Source organism: Sorex fumeus, unplaced genomic scaffold (assembly GCF_029834395.1).
Source record: "Sorex fumeus unplaced genomic scaffold, SorFum_2.1 ptg000003l, whole genome shotgun sequence".
NCBI lineage: Eukaryota > Metazoa > Chordata > Mammalia > Eulipotyphla > Soricidae > Sorex > Sorex fumeus.
Window position 1 is genome coordinate 36,345,894 of NW_026606060.1, and position 23,940 is coordinate 36,369,833.

At 40.8% G+C, this 23,940-nt stretch overlaps 1 protein-coding gene across 2 annotated transcripts in view; it reads right to left on the minus strand.

Moving 5' to 3' along the window:
- The window catches only part of POC1B (POC1 centriolar protein B), a 111,355-nt gene that overhangs the window by 75,808 nt on the left and 11,607 nt on the right, over window positions 1-23,940 (minus strand). For both annotated transcript variants that reach the window (XM_056117487.1, XM_056117486.1), the window contains exon 3: window positions 8,715-8,886. In XM_056117487.1, the coding sequence (XP_055973462.1) occupies window positions 8,715-8,886 (172 nt within the window). The remainder of the gene's footprint in view (window positions 1-8,714; window positions 8,887-23,940) is intronic.

Consider the following 23,940-nt stretch of genomic DNA (forward strand, 5'->3'; position numbering starts at 1 on the left):
CCCTTTGGTTTAATTGGAGGCTAGAAAATCACTTCTGTGCATTTAGATTCCTGATGTTCCTCTAAAAACAGCACCATGTCGTTTACATAATTGCAACCTAGGGGCCAGATCTATAGTGCAGTGGGCAGGGCATCTGCTTTGCATGCAGCCAACCTGGGTTTGATCCCTGGCACCCACTATGGTCCTCCAAGACCTGTCAGAAGTTATCCCTGAGTGCAGAGCCATGAGTAAGCCCTTAGCACAGCTGTGTGTGGCCCGCAAACAAAAACAAAACAACAAAAATAATCTGCAACCTAGAACTAAGGTTCATAGACTAAGATCAATAGATCCAAGGTAGTATTTCTAAACTCCTGTATGGATTGGGAGTGTGGGTTTGGAAAGAGATGATGGTTTCTGTTCTATTTCCCTCTAAATAGAACATCCCTGCGGAATCTGATTTTCCATTCCCCTCTAAGTTTTCACCCTTCAGCCATGGGATCCCTGGTATGTATTTAAGGCTTTCTTACTCACTCCTGGACCCCACCTTAAATTCACACAAAACCAAGGATAGATGGTAATGTCATTTTCAGTTCTCTTGACATGTCAGATGGAAAAATTATTTTCTTTGCTATGGTACGAAAAGGAGAATATGGAAAAAATGACAAAGATAATGTGCAGGTGTGACACCAAGGCAAAAATAATGAAAAGTAGAGATCACAGCCAAAGAGCTGCAGGTAGCATTTGAAAAATGATCTGCTGTCAGCGTCCCATGTGCCATGGAATCTGCACTCTAGGCTACACCTAGGCTTAGCAGGGTTTTCACTCAGAGCATCTTGTTTACAGATTCTACCTTACGGGGGAAATGGCTATAGTTTTTTAATAAAGAATAATTCTCCAGTTTTATTTTTTTTATATATATGTATGGGGTGGAGCTATAGCACAGCGTTTGCCTTGCACGCAGCCAACCCGGGTTCAATTCCTCTGCTCCTCTCAGAGAGCTGGGCAAGCTACCGAGAGTATCCGGCCTGTATGGCAAACCTGGCAAGCTTCCCATGACATATTCAATATGCCAAAAACAGTAACAAGTCTCACAATTTGTTGAGATGTTACTGGTGCCCACTCAAACAAATCGATAAACAACGGGAGGACAGTGCTACAATACAGTGATATATATATATATATATATATATATATATATATATATATATATATTTAGGACTGGAGTGATAGCACAGAGGTAAGGCGTTTGCCTTGCACGTGGCTGACTTGGCTGACCCAGGTTCGATTCCTCCACCCCTCTTGGAGAACCCAGCAAACTACCGAGAGTATCTTGCCCGCAGGGCAAAGCCTGGCAAGCAACCTGTGACATATTCAATATGCCAAAAACAGTAACAACAAGTCTCACAATGGAGACATTACTGGGCCTACTCAAGCAAATCGATGAAGAACGGGAGCACAGTGCTACAATGCTACAGTACATACATACACACACACACACACACACACACACACACACACACACATGAATATATTTGCTTTTTGGGTCATGCCTTATGGTCAGGGGTTTCTCCTGGCTCTGCACTCAGGAATTACTCCTGGCGGTGCTTGTGGGACTATATGAGATGCCAGAGATCAAACCCGAGTCTACCCCGCCCTACTCGCTGCGCTATCACCCAGGCTGGCTGTAGCTTCTTCTGATTTAGGCAGCGCAATGAGCAGAAGTCAGGAAGTTCCAATCATCCTCCACTCTTCCCACATCTAAGAGGTAAAAACTTATCTTCATCACTTCCCAAATATCTTTTGGGTCTCCCCTCTTCTGCATCCCAGCTACACTTGCACTGAAACAGACATGCCCTCAACATCCTTCTCCCAAATTACCATAAATGCCCTTAATTTACTGATCCCCCATCCCAATGGTCCATACCTCCCATCACTTAAAGGTTGCTCATTTTTTGTTACCAGTTAACCTCCAAGGAGAAGCACAATGTCCAAACTCTTGGTAAGGCCCCCAGCCATTGTGCTAAACTTTGTACTCTTAATACCCTCAAAGGTCTTGAAACAAAAACCTCTGTCTCTGTACTTTCTCCTTTTCCTTGATCCACCCACACAGGTTTAATTGCTCCTGAGCTGCTTTTATCTTTGGCTTTTGACAAAACAGAGATGTTTCTTTTTTATTAAACACTAAGAACTGTTTTTTTAGTTTTGGGTCACAGCAATGCTCAGGGGTTACTTTTGGCTCTGCACTCAGGAATCACTCCTGGTGGTGTTCAGGGGATCAAACCCAGGTCAGCAGTGTTCAAGGCAAGTGCCTTACCCACTGTACTATACTCAGATTCCAAAACACTGACTTTTTAAAAAAAATAATTCTTTTTTTTTTTTTGCTTTTTGGTTCACACCCAGGGATGCACAGGGGTTACTCCTGGCTCTGAACTCAGGAATTACTCTTAGCGGTGCTGGGGGGGACCATATGGGATGCTGGAAATCGAACTCGGGTAGGCTGCGTGCAAGGAAAACACCCAACCCGCTGTGCTATCGCTCCAGCCCCTTAAAATAATTTTTTATTAAAGCACCATGACTTATAAAGTTCTGACAGCTGGTTTTAGGCATACAATTCAACACCAATCCCTCCACCAATGTCAACTTTCCTACACTAGTGTTCTAGATTCCCTCCCCACCCCAACTGCTTCACCCCCATCTGTCTTGACAGGCACATTACAAAGTTTCAGTGGTTGCCACTTAGATGTTATATTTTCAGTTTTGTTGAGTCTGTGTTTTGGATATAGGCTATACCCATCACTCATATCACTAGTATAACCCGATGCCTGTTCACCATTCTCATTCTCTTCTTCCCCACTTGATTTATTTCCTTCTCTGTCAACCTCCTCTCTAAACACTGAGGTCAAGGGTGATCTTTTACTACACTACATTTCTGCACCCAGTATTCTATATTCCACAGATAAGTGATGACATTCTGTTTGTCTTTCTTCTTCTGGCTTACTTCACTCAACATATCTTTCAGTTCCAAACATGTTGCAGCAAATTGCATGATTTCATCATTCCTTGCAGCTGTATAGTACTTCACTTTGTATATACCTCATCTTTATAATCCATTCATCATTGGACACCTATCTTAGCTATTGTACTGAGTGCAGCAATGAGTAATGGTGTGTACATGTCCTTTGGAGAGAGAAAAACACTAAGCAGTTTTAAGGTCAGAAATGACTTATTAATCTGCAAAACTAGCAGCATGTAGTATGATGAGAGTTACACAGAATTGTAATACTTTTCATTGAATTCCTCTCAAAAGAGTTAGTATTGAAGAATAGTTACAGGTCCCGCGAGCCATACCAGTGGCCTGCACAATGCAAAGGTGATTGCCATATATCTCCATCACCTAATATTATACCATGAATAACCAATTTTTGTTTATATATATATCTGCATATATGTATGTAAATGTATAGAGATATATATACAGATATATATATAGTGAAATTTCAAGGGAAAGTTCTATGAAAAGCATTCACAGTCTGACCTGCATTTAAGTGTAAGTCCTAGAAAAAAAAAGATTGACCTCTGCTATGATGAAAGCGAAGAAACCATTATCATCAAAATCTGCCCTGTTCTTGAGTTCCACACTCCACACTCCTGCCTTCTCTCTGAAAGGCACTCCTCTCTTCTCCAGCCTGGTCAGGCTCCACAGGAAGCAGAGAGGTAACTGAGAGCAGTGATTGGGGCTTCCTGTGTTGGTGCTGACCCAATTTCTAGGTCCTCATTATGCTTTCTATAGGCTGCATCTCCTACACACCTGCCCTTTCTTCCCAAATTCTCTTGACTCTGATGAACTCCAGGCAGACTTGCTTCTATACTTGACTCTACTATTCTTCCGTCAACTTCCAGTTACCCAACTGTTGGCATCTGTCTGTTAACATCTGCCTCCACTCCATCTCATCCCTGAATACTCCCTAGTCCTCCATATAGGAAGCATAAGAGATGTCCCTGTCTCTCTAGATGTGAGTTGGTGCTGTGACTTAATTTGACCAAGATCAGGGTAGAAATTTTACTTTATTTTAAGTTGCAGGCATAGCTATTTAAAGGTCTAGCAGCTGCTGCATTTGCTCCCCTAGAACACAGCTGTGATACTTCACGAAGTCTTCATTCTGATAGAGAAAGAGTCAAAGGAGGAAAAATTTGTCCCAGCTCAGACACAGTACCAGGGCCCCAGAGAGAGTGAAGTCGGTCCTACTGTCCGCTTAATGAAGTAGCCCAAAATAGAGCAAATATCAAATGGGGCCGAACATTTTTCCATATAACCCACAATACTATAAGGAATGTTAGCTACTGTTTTGCAAATTGGCGCATAGCATTGCAGAAGTAACATACTCTTTCCTACTGTTGTGGCAAACCACTATTGTCTTGGCCCCATTATGATGTGATCTAGAAAGAGGAGTCATCCATACAAGCCAAAATGTGTTTGTGTATACACAACACAACCTCAGGTTTCTGTAAGTAAAAGAAATCTCAGTGAAAAAAAACTATTAAGATAGATGAGTTAAAGATGAGTTAAAAGCACACTAACTCATTGATTTATGCTGGCTAATATATATAATATGCAATATAACAATTTCTCATATTGTCTTATTAGTATATTAATACATCAATATTGTACAATTATATATCATATCAGTAGACTGTTATATTTACTGCTCAAGTATACATAATAGACATATAACTAATATATAAACTATTATATATTGTTTAAATGATTTATATAAATTTATCCTCAATATATGTAGCACTGTAGCACTGTCCTCCCGTTGTTCATCGGTTTGCTCAAGCGGGCACCAGTAATGTCTCCATTGTGAAACTTGTTACTGTTTTTGGCATATCAAATACGCCACAGGGAACTTGCCAGGCTCTGCCATGCAGGCGAGATACTCTTGGTAGCTTGCTGGGCTCTCCGAGAGAGATGGAGGAATCAAACCTGGGTTGGCCGGGTGCAAGGCAAACACCCCGCTGTGCTATCACTCATAACATAAATAGATATGCAATATGTATTATATCTCTATATAGATATGTCTATATATAACTTATAGTATATGTATAAGTTCTATATAACCTACATACTATATGTACATATACATATAAAATATACTTGTTTATACACCCTCATAAATAGTAGATATATTTAATTATATATAAACCAACACAAATCAACAAGTGTTTTTTGACATCTAACCAAAATTTTTATTATTTTCTGTTTTTTAATGTTTTAATTGTTTTTATAAAGTTGTTCACTGTAACTTATTGCATTCAATATTCCAATACTGATCCCACCACTATTACACCTTTCCATCACCATTATTTCAAATTTTCCCAGCCACCATCCAAGCCTGCCCCAATAGCAAGCTCTAAATAATTTATATTATGGGCCCGCTCGAGCAAATCGATGAACAACAGGAGGACAGTGCTACAGTGCTACTTGTTATGAATAATCCACTAAAAATGATCCAGAAAAGCTTCCTTGGAAGAAAGTGTGAAGATTGCTGTATCTCACCCTGGAGCCATTAAGCCCTTGTATAAGAGATTACTAACGTGTTGTTATATGCTGAACCTTGTGTACTAGTATTTTTTTCATTTTAATCAAGATCCATTGCTTTCTACTTTACACCCCATCCAATGTGTACTCCGCATCCATCAGTGGTATAGAGTATGAGATGTTTCGCAGCCACAAATGCAGCTGCGTGCTTCAGGAAGTCTAAAATTTTACATAGGGTGATACAGCTAGGGTTATTTATTTATTTATTTATTTATTTGCTTCTTGGGTCACACCCGGTGATGCTCAGGGGTTACTCCTGGCTCTGGACTCAGGAATTACTCCTGGTAGTGCTCAGGGGACCATATGGGATGCTGAACACTGAACCCAGGTCGGCCACATGCAAAGCAGATGCCCTACCCACTGTGCTATCACTCCAGACCCAAGAGTTAAATTTTTAACTGGATGGTGACTTTGAAGTCTGAAAGCATCTTTGCAGCTTGTAGCTCTCTTCTGAGATTTTTTTGTGAGTTTCTTGGTCATGGCCATTAATGACCTTATATGGCAGCTCATGGGAATGGCTGCCAGGCTCCTGGAAGAACAGGAAGATGGGGGGAGGTCACCTATTCCTGACTGCTGAAGAGCCTGGAGATTTCAGTCACAAAACTCGCATACCTGAATTTTTCAACAGATTTACTCATGGATAAGGCTCCCCCTAAGCCTGTGAAGATTGGCTGTGAGTATGGAGGCAATTGGGTCCTGGAGGTTTTCTGCTGTCAGGCCTCTGTTGAGGCAGGTGGTGAGCTCTTCCTCCCCATTCCAGGATACTCCAGATGAGACTCAGACTTGCACAGGGTCTGGAGGCATCTCTACAGCTTGTTGATTTCTTCCGAGATTTATTTGCGAGTCTTGAGTTAGTGTATTTTTAACTCATCTACCCAAATAATTTTTTCACTGATATTTCCTTGAACTACTCAGAAGACTGAGATTGTGTTTTATTAGAGGTAGTGCAACCCCTGTTCCTAAATTCCCAAAGAAAAGATTTTAGAAACTGCTTTCCCTTTTGAAACCCTAAACTGTCTATTCCCCTTATCATTTCCTGCTACACTGCCATCCACAGTCAGGACAGCAAGTCACTTCTCTGCAATAGTTTTTACTATTATCCTGACACCCATATTTCTCAGCATGGAGTTTCCCTTGGGTAATAGCAGAGGGGAAAAAAGGGCTTACTAGTAGCAGAATGTTCTTCAAACATTCTTTCCTTGTATCTGAGTCTGGTTAGTTATAGACAATAAATCTTATCACAACAGAGTAAAAAAATATGTTAAATCCAAAAGAACAAAAACAACTAGTACTGGCATGAACGTGAGGAAAAGGAACCCTCATCAACAGCTGGTGGCAATGGTGGCCGGTTTTTCAATCATTTTTGGAAATCAACACAGACACTTCTCAAAACATTAAGAATTAAACTTCCATGTAACTCACAATTCCACTTCTTGACATCTACCCAAGAGCCCAAACAGTCTATAGAGGAAAGAGATTTGCACATAAGATTGGACAGAGAAACTGGGGTGTATATATATACAATGGAATAATACTCAGCTGTAAGAAAAGATGAAATCATGCTTTTTGTTGCTACGTGTATGGATCTGAAGAATATCATACTAAGTGAAGACAGAAAGTGAAAAGACACAGAATTACCTCTACAATGTATGGGATAAAATGAGATTATCTGAGGGCAATAACAAGTGACCAAGGAGAGCCTGTGGACTGGTCTAGAGAACTGAGCTGACCCTGGCAGGCATTCAGAGTACTCCCATGGAGGGGCTGGTATTGTGGCATTGCATGTGTGAAGGCCTTTTGTGAAGAGTGTTGTAAATCACGTGGTGCCTACATTTCTTTTGATTCAAAGACTTAGTAAGAAAAATGCTCAAAGTTTTATTTTCTGAAGAGTTTAGAGAATACTAAATGGAGGGAAGTCAGTTAAAAAAAATTCCAACGAAAGTAAATCTGAGGAGGGAGCAGGGATGACATAAAGCCACCAGGATGCTAATAAATGTCGAATCTGGATGCTAAATATGAAAAGGGAGAGTTGTACTATATATTGTTTTTATAATGTAAAGTGGGCTGGAGCAATAGCACAGTGGTAGGGCATTTGCCAGCCCGGCCGAGCCGGGTTCGATTCTTCCACCCCTCTCTGAGAGCCTGACGAGCTACCGAGAGTATCTCGCCCACAAGGCAAAGCCAGGCAAGCTACCCATGACATATTCGATATGCCAAACACAGTAGCAATAAGTCTCAAAATGGAGATGTTACTGGGCCCGCTTGAGCAAATTGATGAACCATGGGAGGACAGTGTTTGACAGTGTTGAATACAAAGTAGAATTTTTATATACAACTTATATATATAAATTTTATATAATTAGAGTGCAAAGATTTTTAAAAATCATAGTTCAATAATAGATGGGCTACTGGCCTGTGTTTCAAAAGTTTCTTGTACATGTTATAACAGGATGACATTACACAAGTGAAATAATACACACTTTTATTAGAAATTTTCTTTTAATAAGAAAAGTTGGAGGCCATTAATTAATTATATGCATCAAAGAATAGTTCTTACATAGGGGTTTTTATTAGGTGAAAAGTTCCCAAGAATTCCATGTATGAATATTAGATTGATTAAAAATGAAATTTTGATCACACCAGCTAACATATTTTTAGGATGAAACAATCAAAAGTTGACATCAGATCTGTAAAGGGATCAGATTTACAAAGGGATCCGATGCTACCCACCTCCAAAAAAATATAACCCTTAAACTCATATTTTCAAGGTTAGATATAGTTTCACACAGAACATAACTGCAAATTAAAGCAGACGGGGAAATGGTATGAAAAGTTAGACTGTATGCCAGGGCAGCACACCTTGCATGTGACTCCAACTAAATATGGTGCAAGAAAACAAGAGTTCACATGCTTCTGAGAAATGAACAAAGAGCCTGTTCCTGTTTTCTTTCACATTTTTTGTTTGTTTTTAGGCCACCCCAGCAGTGCTTAGCGCTTACTCCTCGCTCTGTGCTCAGGGATCACTGCTGAACCCAGATTGGCCATGTGCAAGGCAATTTTCCTTATCCACTATACTATCACTCAGGCTCTTCTGCATCTCTACATCCACAGCTTATTAGGGGTTTTCTTCTCTTACTTATCGGGAATCCAGAGTCTAACGGTTCTGTCTCGTGAAGCAGATGCCAGTAAGTTTCCAACTGGAGAGAACTGCACACTGGTGACCACGTCCTTGTGACCCACATATCTGAAAGCGCGAGCTTGAGGCCTGAAATTCCATAGCATGAGAAATGTATCCCAGGAAGCAGTGGCTGTCAAGAAATAGAACAAAACCATCGTTTGTTAAAATGCAGAAGTGGGAACGCAGGGTGTCAAGGGGCAGCATATCCAATGACCAGGCACCCAAGTAATGGAGGCTTGGGATTGTAAGGTGAACTGGGTGATGGCAAAAAATACTTCTAAACGAAACCCAAAGCCGTAGCGCTAAATATGCAAGCTTGGCTGTCTCCTGTGTAACCCCAGAGCAAGACACCCAGCCTCTGTGTTCCATTAGTGCTCAGTCACTACAGAAGGTGTCAGCTCGCCATCTGGAAAGAGTACCCAAGGCGAAGAGTCAGTTCTGCAACTGTCTCTTGGGATGACTGAGAAAGTCACTTAACTCTGTCACAAGGACCACTGTTTTTGGAGAGAAGCCTGAGACGACTTTTAAAAACAAATTTCACTGTAAAAAAAAAAAAAAGTTTTTGCACTGCGATTTATAACACTGCTAATGTTAGGGTTTCACGAATAATACAATGCAGCACCACACCCTTCAACAGAGTTCCACTTCCTTCCACCATTGTCCTGGTGTCTCCCCTGCCCCTCCCCCAATCTCTCCCTACTTTCTACTAAAGACCAGTTCTCAGTTTCTTGCTTTCTACTAAAGACCGGTTCTCTGTTGCTTTTGAGCATTTGCTATACCCTTACTTTGTTCTTTATATTCCACATTCTATGCCTCTCCCTCTTCCAACTAACTTCACTCAGCATGACAAGCTCCAGACCCAACCATGTAACAGCTAATTGCATGATTTTATTGTTTCTTGTAGCTAAGTAGTCTTATATTTGTATTTGTACCACAGTTTTTTAATCCAGTCATCTCTTTTTGAACATGTGTGGTGTTTCCAGTTTTGGCTACTGTGAATAGAACTGCATTGTCTTTTCTGACTGTTCTCTGGGCATCTCATATCAGTAAGACGGGCAAACATCAGAAAGAACAATAACAGCTTGTGTCAGCGTGGGTGTGGGAAAAAAGAACCTCATCCACTGCTGGTTGCAATGTCAACAGGTTCAGTTTTTTTTAAAAAAACAACATGAACACTGCTCAAAAAAAAAAAAACACTAGAAATTGAGGGCCTGAGTGACAGTATAGCAGGTAGGGCACTTGCCTTGCATGAAGCCAGCTGGCGTTTGATCCCTGGCACCCCATATGGTTCCCAGGAGCTCTCTGGAATGAACACTGAAAACACAGCTGATGTCACCACCACCACCAAAACCCCAAACAAACAAAACCCTAGAAACCGAGCTTCCATATGACCCAGCAATCCCAATTTTTGGCATCTTCCCCTGAGACAACTTTTCAAAGCTGTTCCTGGGCCAGGGGCTTGGTTCAGGGGCAGAGTGCCCGCCTTCCTTCTTGGCCTGGGAAATGCATCCTGCCATTCCCTGCAACTCTGCTTTTGGCAATTCCCTGTTCCAGAACAAAGTGTGCCGTTTCCACACATAAGCCGGTGTGTGTGAGCACATGAGCAAAGTGTGCAAACACTATAATGAAGTGCAGGGCCTCTGGTCATAACAATGACAAGAGCGAATGAAAGGAGAGGGAGCAAACTTCGTGTGCAAAGAAACTTCACACTTAGTAAACAGTATAAAGAATATTATTATTACTATTATTATTATTATTATTATTATTATTCTGTTTGGGGGCCACACCCAGTGATGCTCGGGAGTTACTCCTGGGTCTGAACTCAGGAATTACTGCTGGCAGTGCTCAGGAGACCCTGTGGGATACTGGAGATCAAACCGGGGCCAGCCACGTGCAAGGCAAACACTACCCACTGTACTATTGCTCTGACCCATTAGAAGCATTATTATACCTTTTATCACATCCACCTGTTTCCATTATTTTGCCCCATTTGAGTTATAATTTTTTTCTGCACGTGTGTGTGCTTGTTCTCTTTCCAGACACAGAAATTGTGTACAGAAAACACACATGCAAAACACAAATACACAGAGTTCTTTTTCCTAAATTATTTAAGGGTAAGAACAGCGCAGAGTCTCCTGCTTCCATGCCTGGCTGTCCTCACCGGGGCCCCTTGGAGGAGGGTGGGTTGAGTTTCCCTCCCCACCCCGAGCAGAGCTCTGGCAGCTGAAGACCTCTGGTTCCAGTCACAACCATGCATAAGATCACTTTCCACACATTCAGACGAGCCTCACACATGAAGGAACCGGCAGAGGAACCCAGGCGTGTGGGACCCAGAGTGTAGATCTCCAACTCTGCTTGGACTGGGACTGGGGCCTCCTCCACCCAGATTCCCCATCTTCCAGTATGTAGGCGTTACACCCACCAAATGCCCCCCGCGCCATGTAATCCCATCAACAGTTAAGACCTAGAGACTATAAAACCCTGCTCCAGGAAGCACGCGGCTGCATTTGCAGCCCAGTGACATCTTATTATCAAGTTTCAAATCTGAAGAGCCTGGCCAGACTACCAAAAGTATCCTGCCCACACGGCAGAGTCTGGCAAACTCCCTGTGGTGTATTCAATATGCCGAAAACCAGCAACAATGTGGGTCTCATTCTCCTGACCATGAAAGAAACTCAAATGTGGCACTTTTTAAAATCTCAGGGCTAGGACAAAGGAGACTTATTGGGGCCTGCTCGAGGCAATTGACGAACAACAGGATGACAGTGATACAGTGATTTAAAAGTAAGTATATGTATGAGGATGGCACATTTATTCCTAAATATTTCAGTGTGCATTTGTCTAAGATGAAAGATATTGTTTTATTAAAGGTATTCTTTTACACATACATAGCAGTTATCAACTTCAGGATATTTATCACTGGCAATGCCTAAATTTACCAATTATATTCTAGTTATGTCTATTCTTAGTGCGATTTATAGCTTGAAACGGTGATCTTTAAAGTCTCTTTCTGGAATGAGAGATAGTAAAGGGGTTAACACTCGCTTTGTAACCAGGTTTCAATCCCCAGCACCAAACATGTTCCCCCAAAACACCACCAGGGGTCACTCCTGAGCACAGATCCAGGAATAGTCCCTGAGCACAGCCATGAGTGGTCCACAGTCTCCCTCTCCTTCCAGCTTGCCAACCTCCACCAAATCTCTTTCTGCTGTTGTTTTATGACATTCTATTAACTGTTAAGAGAATAATGTATGTCAGATATTAACCTGAAGGTCTGAAGAAAAGGATTCCAATTCAATTAACAGTGGGGAGAAAATGCTTGAACAAAGAATGAAAAAATTAAAGATTAATGTACTCTTACTCCAAATCAGATTTTTTTTCTTGGTTTTGGGGCCACACCAGGCAGTGCTCATGACTTACTTCTGGCTCTGCAATTAGCAGATCATTCCTTGTGGGCTTGGGGAAACCATGTGGGGTGCCAGGGATTGAATTCAGATCAGCCATGAGCAAGTACCCTACCTTCTGTGTTATGTCTGCGGCCCCCCAAACCAGACATAATAGTTGTAGTCCCAAAATGTAGTGCCAAAATAACTGGAAGCAAGTCAACCAGAATCACAAAGTCAAGAAAGTAGAATGTTTGGGGGGAAGTGCAACATTCTAAATTTGAAATGAAAGTCAGAAGAGAAATACAAAGTCATTGAATAATTTGTAAGTTCTTTGACATAAGTAAAACTACTTTGGATTTAGTCTATACTGCTTTCATGTAAAATAGTTGAAATAAATTTGTAAGTTTCAAGCAATACTATCCCCCTTTAAAAATGTGTAAAATTCTGGTTTCCCACATAGTTCATCCAATTAATAAAATTCCAGGGTCTGAATTATCTGGAGCTAATGAAGGTAAAATAAAGAAATTAGTGGATTTTTATATGCATTATGCTCAGGACTCTATTTGAGTTCTTACATATTATGTTGTAAGCAAAAACTACAAAAGAATGTAACATAATCCTTTACCTAAAAGACAGCCCTGGGTATTTAAAGTATTTCGTGAAATGATACTTGTATCTCAGAGGAAACAGTCAAGTGTAGTTACAACATAATATGAAGATAAACACTGACTTTGCCCTACTGTGGGGAGAAACAACTAGATAATAATAATTAAAAAAAGTAGCTGGCATCACTTAGGAAGAGAATATAAATAAAGCAGAATGTGGAGGTACTTAAATTTGAGAGAAAGAGCAAAGGAAAAAGCTATAAATGAAGTAGTAGGAAGCAAGTTTGTGTTCTCCAGAAACCTGACATGTATTCCAAGAAGGGGATGAGCTCTGTCAAATGCTTGGAAGAAGCTGAATAACTAAACTAGTTTATTGACTAGGTTTAGCTACATGAGTTGTGGGTCCCGGGGTAAAAGATGAATATGAGGTCCTTATAGAAATATATTGAGAACTTCAGGGCAATGACAGCAGGGCCTTGAACTAAGCATGATTGCCTCTGTGGCTACATAAGCATAGCCTCAGGCGTGAGAACCAGACAGTGATTTGGCAGTAAGAACTATCTCAGTAAAGCACTGGCAAAAGAGGTGGAATGGTGAGGGTGGAGAGAAACTGGGAGGAAATGAGCAAAGTGAGTTGTTATAAACAACTGATTCATTCACTCACTGAAGTAGTTAACAAGGTCTGCAACACTTAGTATGATTTAAAAAAAAAAAAAAGGAAGGGACATAGGTTCATATGGAAACCATCAGTTGGGGTAAAAAGCAAATAAGGGCAGGAAGCTAAAGGGGCTAGAGAGACAGGAGAGGGGTTAAGACACTTGCCTTTCACCCAGCTGACTCAGGTTCGGTCCCTGGCACTGCATAGGGGTCCCAGGAGTGATCCCTGAGAACTGAGCCACCAGTGAGCCTGAGCACAGCAGGGTGTGCCCGCTCAAAATAAATCAACAACACAAGAATCCTGAAACTTCCTTGATACAGCAAAGTCTTCTAAAATCCCTGAGCAATGAGAGGGGTAGAGTTATAAGACCAGTGGAAAGAGCCCAATCCACCCTTACCCACCCTACACTCTCTCTCTCTCTCTGTATATATATATATATATATATATTGCTTAATCAAGAAAGTGACAGAATTTGAGACTTCATATATTTTGTCAGGAGAGTCCAATACCATCTTTGATCAAAATTGGATATTCAAAAATGATATTTCGAGTAGATAGCTACACAGTCACAATGGGAGCAACAATTGCTGTTACCAGCATGAGGTCGATGAGAGAAGAGGCAGGGAGCAGAGGGACAGAGTGTGAGAGCTTCACCTTAGGGTGATGTGGCATTTCAGAGGGCTATGAATTATCAAAGACAGAAGCAGAGATGCCCAATTACAACCATGTGGCTCCGGGTACTCTCACTGCTTTTTTCTAAATTTCAGGAAAACAGAAAAACAAAACCAGCAGCCTATTAAAAACTCCATGAGTTCAGACTTATTAACAATTGGTCTGTCTTTTGTAAACTGCACTGAACAAGTCCATTTTCCCCATACTTCCTTAATCTTATTCCACAAAAATTTAATACCATGATAATACAATCTATTGATGTCAATGTTGTACTGTGTCAACATGAAATTCGCTTTCCTAACATTTCCATCAAACCACACCTTATCTAAACATTAGCACATATTTTAAAATGTCAATGCTTACCACGCATAATCTGACTTCTATTTTGAAATAAAATGTCAAAAGGAGGAAGTGCAGAGAAAAGGCTAACTAGTAAATCTGCCCACTTAAAAAATCTTGTTTGTGTTCTATAATAATGACCTATTGTTTCAAGAAATCTTTGCTTTCATGAAAGGAAAAAAAAAGAAAAGAACAAAGTGCACAGTGAACTAAGCCAGTGCTTTGCCTCTGTAAGTGACAAGGAACAAGCCAATGGGGAACAAATATTTGCTCTTCAGGTATCCGGAAAACCAGATGCTGTTGTGTTAACTTAAGCAGCGATACCTTTTCCTTACTCAACCCAGACTGCTGATTTAAAAGCAAAAGCAAGTAATTGAAAGTTTCCTGTCAAAAAAATTTTTTGACTAAGAAATAGTAATGTTTCTAGTTTCTGTCTTGTTAAATTATCTTTTCAATTGGGAGTAAATGCACATGACACAATATTATAGATTATATCAGAATATTTACGAAAATCTTGTAGCCTTGGCAGCCTGGTTCCTCAACCTAATAGCAATCATGCTAACCATTTTCTTGAAAATCCTACATGCTTAAACAAATATGTACATCCATTCAGAAGTATTTTTATTCCAAGGGCTAGCATGTTCTACCCACCATTCCACATTTGACCCCTCCGTCCTCGCCTCCCCCAGTTCATTTAATATTACACATTGAGATATTGCTCCCCAGTATTTAATATTATACAGAGATACTGCTTTAATAATCATAGACCTGCTGCCTTATCTGTCCCTTCATCTTCAATACAGTTTTTATTTTGGTAATTTCAAGTTACCAGAAATGTCATAAGGCAGTACAAAAATACTAATGCAGTCTTTACCTTAGATTTTTCCATGGGCATTTTGTCATTTTAGATACTAGTCTCTACACAAACATTTTTACAGATGCATATTTCTTTCCAAAGCATTTGAAACAATACTGGGGAAAAATGTCCAAAAAATTACCAAAAACGTCAGATTTCTATGACCTAGAAACCAGACATTCACTTAATAAACCACACTGTAAGTATTGGTACTGGTGAGGAAATTAAAAATCATTCAATGTACAATCTAATCCACAGCACATACATGTATTTTCCAATACTTCCTATTTCCCAAGTCCACAACGTAATCCAAGATATGCCTTGCACTGTCTTAATTGTCTTGTATCTTTAATCTCCTGCAAACTAGAAAGATTTCCTAGGTCTTTCTTTTATTGTCATTGACCATGATATTCTTGAGGACTGCAGGTCTATAATTTCTGTAGCATGTCATCACTCCCCCCCACCCATATCACTGAAGTTTAGATTCAGGATATATATTTGTGGGGGCGGGGGAAGGGGCACACCCAGAGGAAACTTCAGGTTTCTCTTAGCAGTGCCAGGGGCAGGAACTGAACCATGCTGTCTGCATGCAAGGCATGTGCTCAGCCAGTTGAGCTATCATTGTTCTGCCCCAGGATAAATATATATTTTTTCTAAACAACGTACAAAAATAAATATTTGGTCTTTATAAGATCATCATTATCAGGGCACGCTCGGTGTCAGTCCTAATACTGCTGGGATTAAGTCTGATTACTTGGTTTAGATGCTGCTTGTCTTATAAAGTTTTGTTTTTCTCCTGTGTACTTAGAATGGTGTGGTGAGATACTTTAAGGATTTATAAATTTCCTCCTCAACAACTGTCATGTGCTAGGGTGAAGAAAAATGCTTCAAAGGGCAGAGCACCTGCTTTGCAAGCTGGGATCCCGGGCAGCACATGGCACACCACGAATGGCTGGGTACAACCCCCCCAGCACTGAACTGCACAGGAAGTAGCACTGTAGCACTGTCCTCCCATTGTTCATCAATTTGCTTGAGTGGGCCCAGTAACGTCTCCATTTTGAGAATTATTGTTACTGTATTTGGTATATCGAATACGTCATGGATAGCTTGCCAGGCTTTAGCGAGCAGGCGAGATACTCTCAGTAGCTTGCTCGGCTCTCCGAGAGGGGCGGAGGAATCGAACCCGGCTCGACCGGGCTGGGTACACACAAGGCAAATGCCCTACTGCTGTGCTATTGCTTCAGCCCTGCACAGGAAGTAGCCCCAAGAATCCCTGGATGTGGTTAAAAAAAAAATTAAATGGCCACACTAATTCTCATATCCTTTAAGGATCTTTCAATCCTTCAACTTTTTTTCTACAGTTAACTACTAAATATATTAACTAGCAATTTTGTTAGCTAATGAACTAATACTTAACTTGCTAAATTATTACTATAAACTAATGGTTTACTTGTCAGTATGGACTCAGATCATTTTACTTGAGTTTTTAATTTACAACTATCATTATTATTGACTTTTTGCTCCACATCTGACTGTGAAAGTCATTCAGAACTGATTGCGAGGCCCATTTGTCTTTGAGTGCTTCCTTACTTCTGGGGATGTAAAACACTCAACACACGCTTTCCTTACCCCAGCCCTGGAATTTGCCCATTTTTCCCCCTGAGAAACTCTGATTCTTTTTAGTGGAGAATGGTATTTAGAAACCATAATTTGGGGACGGTGTTTGTTCATTGTTACCAGTATGTTACCAGTATTAAGCAATGAGATAAAAATCAGAAATCTCACTGGGAAAAATTAAGAAGTTAGACATATAAAGATGTATATTTGAAGATAAAGATATGAAAATCAGAAGTTTATAATAACTCTATTTTAATCTAAGCGCTGGAGCGATAGCACAGTGGGTAGGGCATTTACTTTGCACATGGCCAACCTGGTTGACCCAGGTTCGATTCCTCTGCCCCTCTCGGAAAGCCCGGCAAGCTACTGAGAGTATCTCATGTGCATGGCAAAGCCTGGCAAGCTATCCGTGACGTATTCAATATGCCAAACACAGTAACAAGAAGTCTCACAATGGAGATGTTACTGGGCCCGCTCGAGCAAATTGATGAACAAGAGAACAGTGCAACAGTGATACAGTGCTAATCTAACATTGTAAAATACATTCTAGAGTTTGAGTTTTGCAAATTTTTGTGTGCCCCTGGAATTCAACCTCAAGTAAACCAAAAATGGTCCCTAATTGCACCAGAAGCCACTGACTCCCTGAATCATTCCAAAGTCCCTCGTCCAGATCCTCCATTTTCATACTTATCACCCCACAGTGAAAAATCTATCTCCTGTGATATGTTCAGTATACTTGTGCTCAAGTCTAGACCACACAAGCAGTCTTTGAGAATCACTAACTCATGCTGCTATCAAAAAGAATTTTAGTTTCACAACTAATCTCAAGAGAAACCAAGCCAAATAATCATGCTAGTTCTACAGCTTCTGGAATCCACAGCCGCATAGGCAGTTGTATGATACCTTCAAATTCCACAATACTGACAGCCCAGTGGAAGCACAGCCAATTAGATGGGTTTGGTTTTTCTTCTTTGTTGGTGTAATTAGATGGGAAAATAGTATAGAAGCCTGCTAAGCTCATAAGTGAAAACAATAACACAAAAGGCTCAACTAGCACCAAACAGCTCAGCAAGTTCCAGACAACGACTTAAAAACACCATTGTGTGAAATAACAATTTTCAAAAATGTTCTTTTACTGAACTAGTCTGTAATAAGCCCATTATACTGTTGTATCACTGTCTGTAGCACTGTCCTCCCACTGTTCATTGATTTTTGCTCAAGCCGACACCAGTAACGTCTCCATTGTGAGACTTGTTACTGTTTTTGGCATATCGAATACACCACAGGAAGCTTGCCAGGCTCTGCCATGTGGGCGGGATATTCTCAGTAGCTTGTTGGGCTCTCTGAGAGGGATGGAGGAATCAAACCCAGGTCGGCGCGTGCAAGGCAAATGCTCTACCCACTGTGCTATCACTCCAGCCTACTGTTGTATTTCTTGATTCCTCGATTCCTTCGTCCCTCACTGTTGTATCAAGCACTTGATCACTTGACTTCCTGTTAATCATTGATTTGCTCGAGCAGGCGCCAGTAACGTCTACATTTGTCCCTGTCATGTGCTAGTGTAGCCTAATGGCATCTGTTCGTTCTAGGAACACGAAGAGCCTCAAACCGATCATTCAGGATCTTGATGAAGAAGTCTGACCATTTGGTAGGTGGGTGGCCACACAGTTTTGACATCCTGTGGAATCCAGCCGATAACGGCTCTAGTCCAGCGGTCATCTCCAAATCTCATTACGTGTCCAACCCATCTGATTTTTGATGCCTTGGCAAACGAGACAGCGTCCCCGATTCTTAACCGTTGATGAAGGTCAGAACTCTGAACTCTTTCTCTCATTTGAGTGAAACATGATACTCAAAGCATACCTCTTTTGATTCCTCTTTGAGTGACCCAAATAGTGTTCTCATCCTGTTTTCTTAGGGCCCAGGTCTCTGAGGCATATGTTAATGCAGGAAGAACAGTGGAATTGAAGAGATGTGCCTGGAGCTGGATGTTCTTTGTTCTCTTAGCTATTTCTTCAACGCTCTTGAAGGTGTTCCAAGCCGCTCTTTTCCTCCTGCGCAACTCAGGTGCCAGGTCATTCATCATGTTGACTTCACGACCTAGGCATACATAACTGTTGCATTTGGAGACTGTCGTTCCTTTGGGAGCGAATGGAGCGTCAGGAAAGAGGCTGTTTCTTATAAACCTTGCCTTTGTGAGATTCATCTGTAGTCCGACCTTTCCACACTCACGGTCGAAGTCGGCCAGCATTTGTGTCGCTTGGCTAATGTTTGGTGTTATTAGAACGATGATGTTATTAGAACCAGTAATTACAATGGGTCTCATTGTTGTATCAAGCAATATAAAATAAATCTTTTTGTGTTTGTTAAGGGGGCAGGTTTGGGGAATGGGATTCTAATCCCCCAATGGGATTTCAATGGGGAATCCAACACTGATGCTGGGATTAGTGTTGGAACACTGAGTGCCCAAAACAACTGTATTATGAACAAACAACTCTGCAAACCATTGTGTTTAAATAGTTGGAAAACATTTTAATCAATTTAAAAACAAATTCTATTACCCAGAGTTCAGGATTTAGCTTTGCTCCTTTTTGATGCAGCAGACTTGGTTTTTCTTCTTTGTTGGTGTAACTGTACTTCTGGGTCAAGGTTAGATAGACTTAAGGACTCACCTTCCATTTCGGCAATGGACCTATTCCAAGATCTTGCTTTCCCACTATCTCTGACCCAAGCCTGTGGTACTTACTCTCTGGTCCAGCTAGAGATCCAGGACCATCATCCCTGGACACACCACTCAGCTCTTAGGCCAGTAGTGAGTGGTTTTGCCTAACTTCACAGATCCTGAACTTGCATGCCTGTGACCAGGCCCTCAGGAAAATTGTGGTGACCCTGCACTGCACTCTGTCTCACCCCAGACTTCAATGGCCATCTACACTGTCCAGCATTGTCTTATACAAAACCTCCCCAACAAAGCTCAGCCTCGTCACCGCCCAAACTATGACCTCGGTTGGCCCCGCTCTGCCAGGCTCACCCTTGACTTAGGTTCATCTACCCAGCCAGGTGCACCCCCACTCCACTCAGGAAGAAAACCAAAGTGAGGAGAGATGAGTGGGAGACGAGGGGTTCCTCCTGTCCTTCTCTTCTTGCAACAGTTCTAGTTTAGTACTCATTGTTGCCTAGCCCTAAAAGCAGTGGTCTTAGATAATGTCTCATTTTGCAGCTGTCTGCAGTGGCACCCAGGCTACCAATCTCTCTCACAGGACTCCAGACAAGGACTTGCCTTCTTCCTCATAGCTACATAGTATTTCATGTGTTGCTATACCTGCCTTTGTTTATTCATTCCCCTCAATTTAGGCTGCTTACAGTCTTGTGCTTTTACAAATTATGCAGAAATGCCAGGTGTGGATCCGGAGCTGTATACTTTTACCACTGGAATAAATTCCTAAAGAAATTGTTGAGGAATAAAAGAACTCCATAATTTAGTATTTATTGAACAGGTCAGAATTCACAATATAGTATCTTTCACAACTTTAGAAATTTGACTTTGATCCCTCTTGAGCCTTTTCACCGTGTACTTGAGAAAGTCCTAAATAATTCAGATCACTTTCACATGGAAATTCTTAAAATTTTCTACTTTTTCAGAAGAATGCTGCATGAATGATGAAACTATCATCTTTTCTTTATTATCTTTTACTTTAAAATCCACTGCCCAAAAATAAGCTCAGTTTTGAAATTTGAGGTTAGATCACGGCTGCTATTCCCATTGTATGTTCTGCTGTACTTCCAAGTTCTTGGTGGTTTTTAGGTCACACATATACACAAATATCAAACTGCCTTCTTGACAGTTGGGAGGGGACGGGAGAATTAACAAGGATCTCTTGTAAGGAACGATTAGAGGAGGAGTCTATATAAATATTTTTTTGAGAAAAATAAAATGTAATCACTTAGCATAGAGAGCAATAAGACTGGATGGAAGTAGGGGAGGAGTGTTACACAATAAAAAGATATCACTGTAATCTTGACTACATAAACATTAATAGCCCTTATACTTTCAGAGTTAGTCTGTACTATCCAAGTACTGTGTAATAATCTGATTGAGGACACTAATTCAAAATGTCTCTGTTCTGAATGAGACAATAAGTATGATTCCCTTTCAGTAATACTAAGTAATTAGCTTGCTACGGCAGCATGATCTAAAAGGAGCTATGGATACTTTAAAAAGCTTTTTAGTAATGACAATCTGAAGAAATTTAACATTCAAAATCTACATGTCTATGAAGGTTGACACAAATATTTACTGATACAAATCTTTATTGCGGATAAAGTACTTTTAAAAGACTTTATAAGCATTCTCTTACAGTCCTCACAACAAAGTAGGCAAATATCATGAATTCTTCCTTACAGATTAGAAAATGAGGTTTGGTGAGGTTAAGTAACTTGCCCAACAAGATAACCATTGACAGTTAAAAAGATTGACTTTTCACCCAGTTCTATGGGACTCCAAAGTCCATGCACTTAACCAATAACCCAGAGCTTCTCCAAATACTGGAGATTTATAGACCGGATCCATTAGCATTACATACAAAGCACCATCTGAAAGAAGCTAGGTAAAAAAAAAAGCTAGCTTCTTTGGGAAAGATGTAGGAATTTTCATTTTTACCATTTTCTTAGTTGACTCTCATGGATGATTAAATGTAAGAAACAATGCATTCAAGGGCTGGAGTGATAGTACAGTAGACAGGGCTTTTGCTTTGCATGCAACCAACCAGGGTTTGATCTCCAGCATCTCATATGGTCCTCCAAGTACTGCCAGGAGTAATTCCTGGGTGGTGAGCCAGGAATTACCCAAGAATCACCGTGTGTGACCCAAAACAACAAACAAACAAACAAACAAACAAAAAAGCACAACAAACCCAGAAAGAAACAATGCACTCTGCTACTGGCTTCTAGTGTATGCAGAGAATTACTGTCACACTTGGAATTAAATTTCAAAACTGAAAGAGTTGGAAACTTTATTATCACAAAAGAGAAACAAAGACCGAACCAGGGCTCAATCTCCAGCATCACATATGCCCTCCCTAGCCCTGGCAGGAAAGATCTCTCAACACAGCCAAGAGTAAGTCCTGACTATTGCTCAGAACTAAAACAAAAGAATGATTCGATTATAGGAAAAGAATTTCTGGCCAGTCATTATTATGGTTTCACTGCAAGTAAAAATATTTTTGAATATTTTTGAATTCTTAATTTCAGCTGGGCCTGAGAGACAGTAAAGGAGTTTAGGTTCTTGCCTTGAATATAGCAGGAGGCCAACTCTTATTAAATCCTCAGCACAGAATATGGTCCCCTGAGCACTGCCAGGAGTTACCCCTAACTACAAAGCTAAGAGAAAGTCCTGTGTACAGCAGGGTGTGACTCCCAGCAACACCCCTCCCTCTGCCCCCTTCAATTCTTCATTTCATTCTGCTTCTGTTCTGTCAGAGAAAGGAAACTTTAACTTATTTTTTACCAACATTTACTCTACAAATAGGTCACTCATTAAGTAAGTTTGGGTCAACAACAAGGCAACTCATAAGGAAGAAAAGGGGAGAAAAGGTTACAACTTCAATTCAAAAGTTATCTAATTTGGGGGCTGGAGAGGTAATAATAGAGTACTTGGGGCACTTGTCTTGCACACAGCCAACCCTAGTTCTTTCTCCAGCACCCTATAAGGTCCTCTTAGCACTACCAGGAGTGATCCCTGAGCGCAGAGTCAGGAATAAACCCTGAGCCTTGCCGGGTGGAGTCCAAAAATCTCTCCCAAATAGAAATTTTATTCACTTTAATGTTTTCATTTTAAACTGAATTAAAGTGAATAAAAGATTCTATAAAGCTACTTTTAAACTATAAACTTCATAGGTTTACAGACTTAAAATTTTAAAATTTTATAGATGTAAATCTATTTAAATAAAGCTTATTCATATAAACTTTAGTATAGCCTATGAAAAAAGATGTTAAATGACTTCATGCAAAGATCATGGCTTCAGAATCAGAGAGCAAACCATGCTTGGTCAGGCTCACTGCATACTAGCTACACAGGCTTATAGAAATTACTCATCTTTTCATTTCTGTAACGAAAATTGGGGGTTAGAGCACTGCCAGGTATTGTTTCCTGTAGCCGCTCTCCTCCCCTCCAATCACCATTCCACTACCCCTGTGAAACCCAGGTGTCCACCCCCTTCAAAGAGGCAGACGGAAATAAGTCTATGTGCTCAAGTTTGGTTTCTGCCACGCATACCCAAGAAGTTTATGTCTTAAATCCCAATGGTCATCAATCACCATGAAATATCACTCCCCAAGTACTCTGCTATGCCCTTATCTGGCCTTCTCTCTGCTCCTAAGTGATTCACTGCCTGGGGCCACCTACTATAAATAATCTACCTCCCTATTCGCCTCATCTTCGTATCTCCAAGTCCCTCCCCAACTACTTAAATCTTGATTTTGTATAGGGACTCTCTCCACCAGCCATCCTTTTCTCTTTCATATTTCCTCTGCCTCATCAAGAGTCTTTTCACTGTTCCCATATGGGTATCTGTTAAGTTAACAGATAGCTCACCCCATTACATCAAAGGCAATATGGGTGGGGCTGGGAGAAATCCTAACTAACAAAATAGGCAAAAATCTCTAAGGGGCAGAGCCTAAATTCAAGGCAAGTAAGGAAAACATTACCAAGCAGGAAATGCACTTTAAAATTGAGCCTAGAGAACTGAAAGTGAGAGCAGGAAGTCAGAATGAGAACTTTGTCAGCATAGAACACTAAAGTTCGTTGCTTCCTTATCCAGAGTGATAACTGACACTTTAATGGAGGCAGGAAGAACAAGAAAGAGCCACAAACTTGAGGCAGTGGGGAACATTTCAGAACAGGGGGGCCTTGCTTTCTCAGCAACCCATTCTGCGGTCCTTCTTTAGAGATCTTGTTCCGGCTGTACCTCAACAACTTCTCAGATCACTAACTGAAAACCAGCATCCTCTGACAAACCGCTATAAACTCAGCTATCCAATGTACAGCTATGTT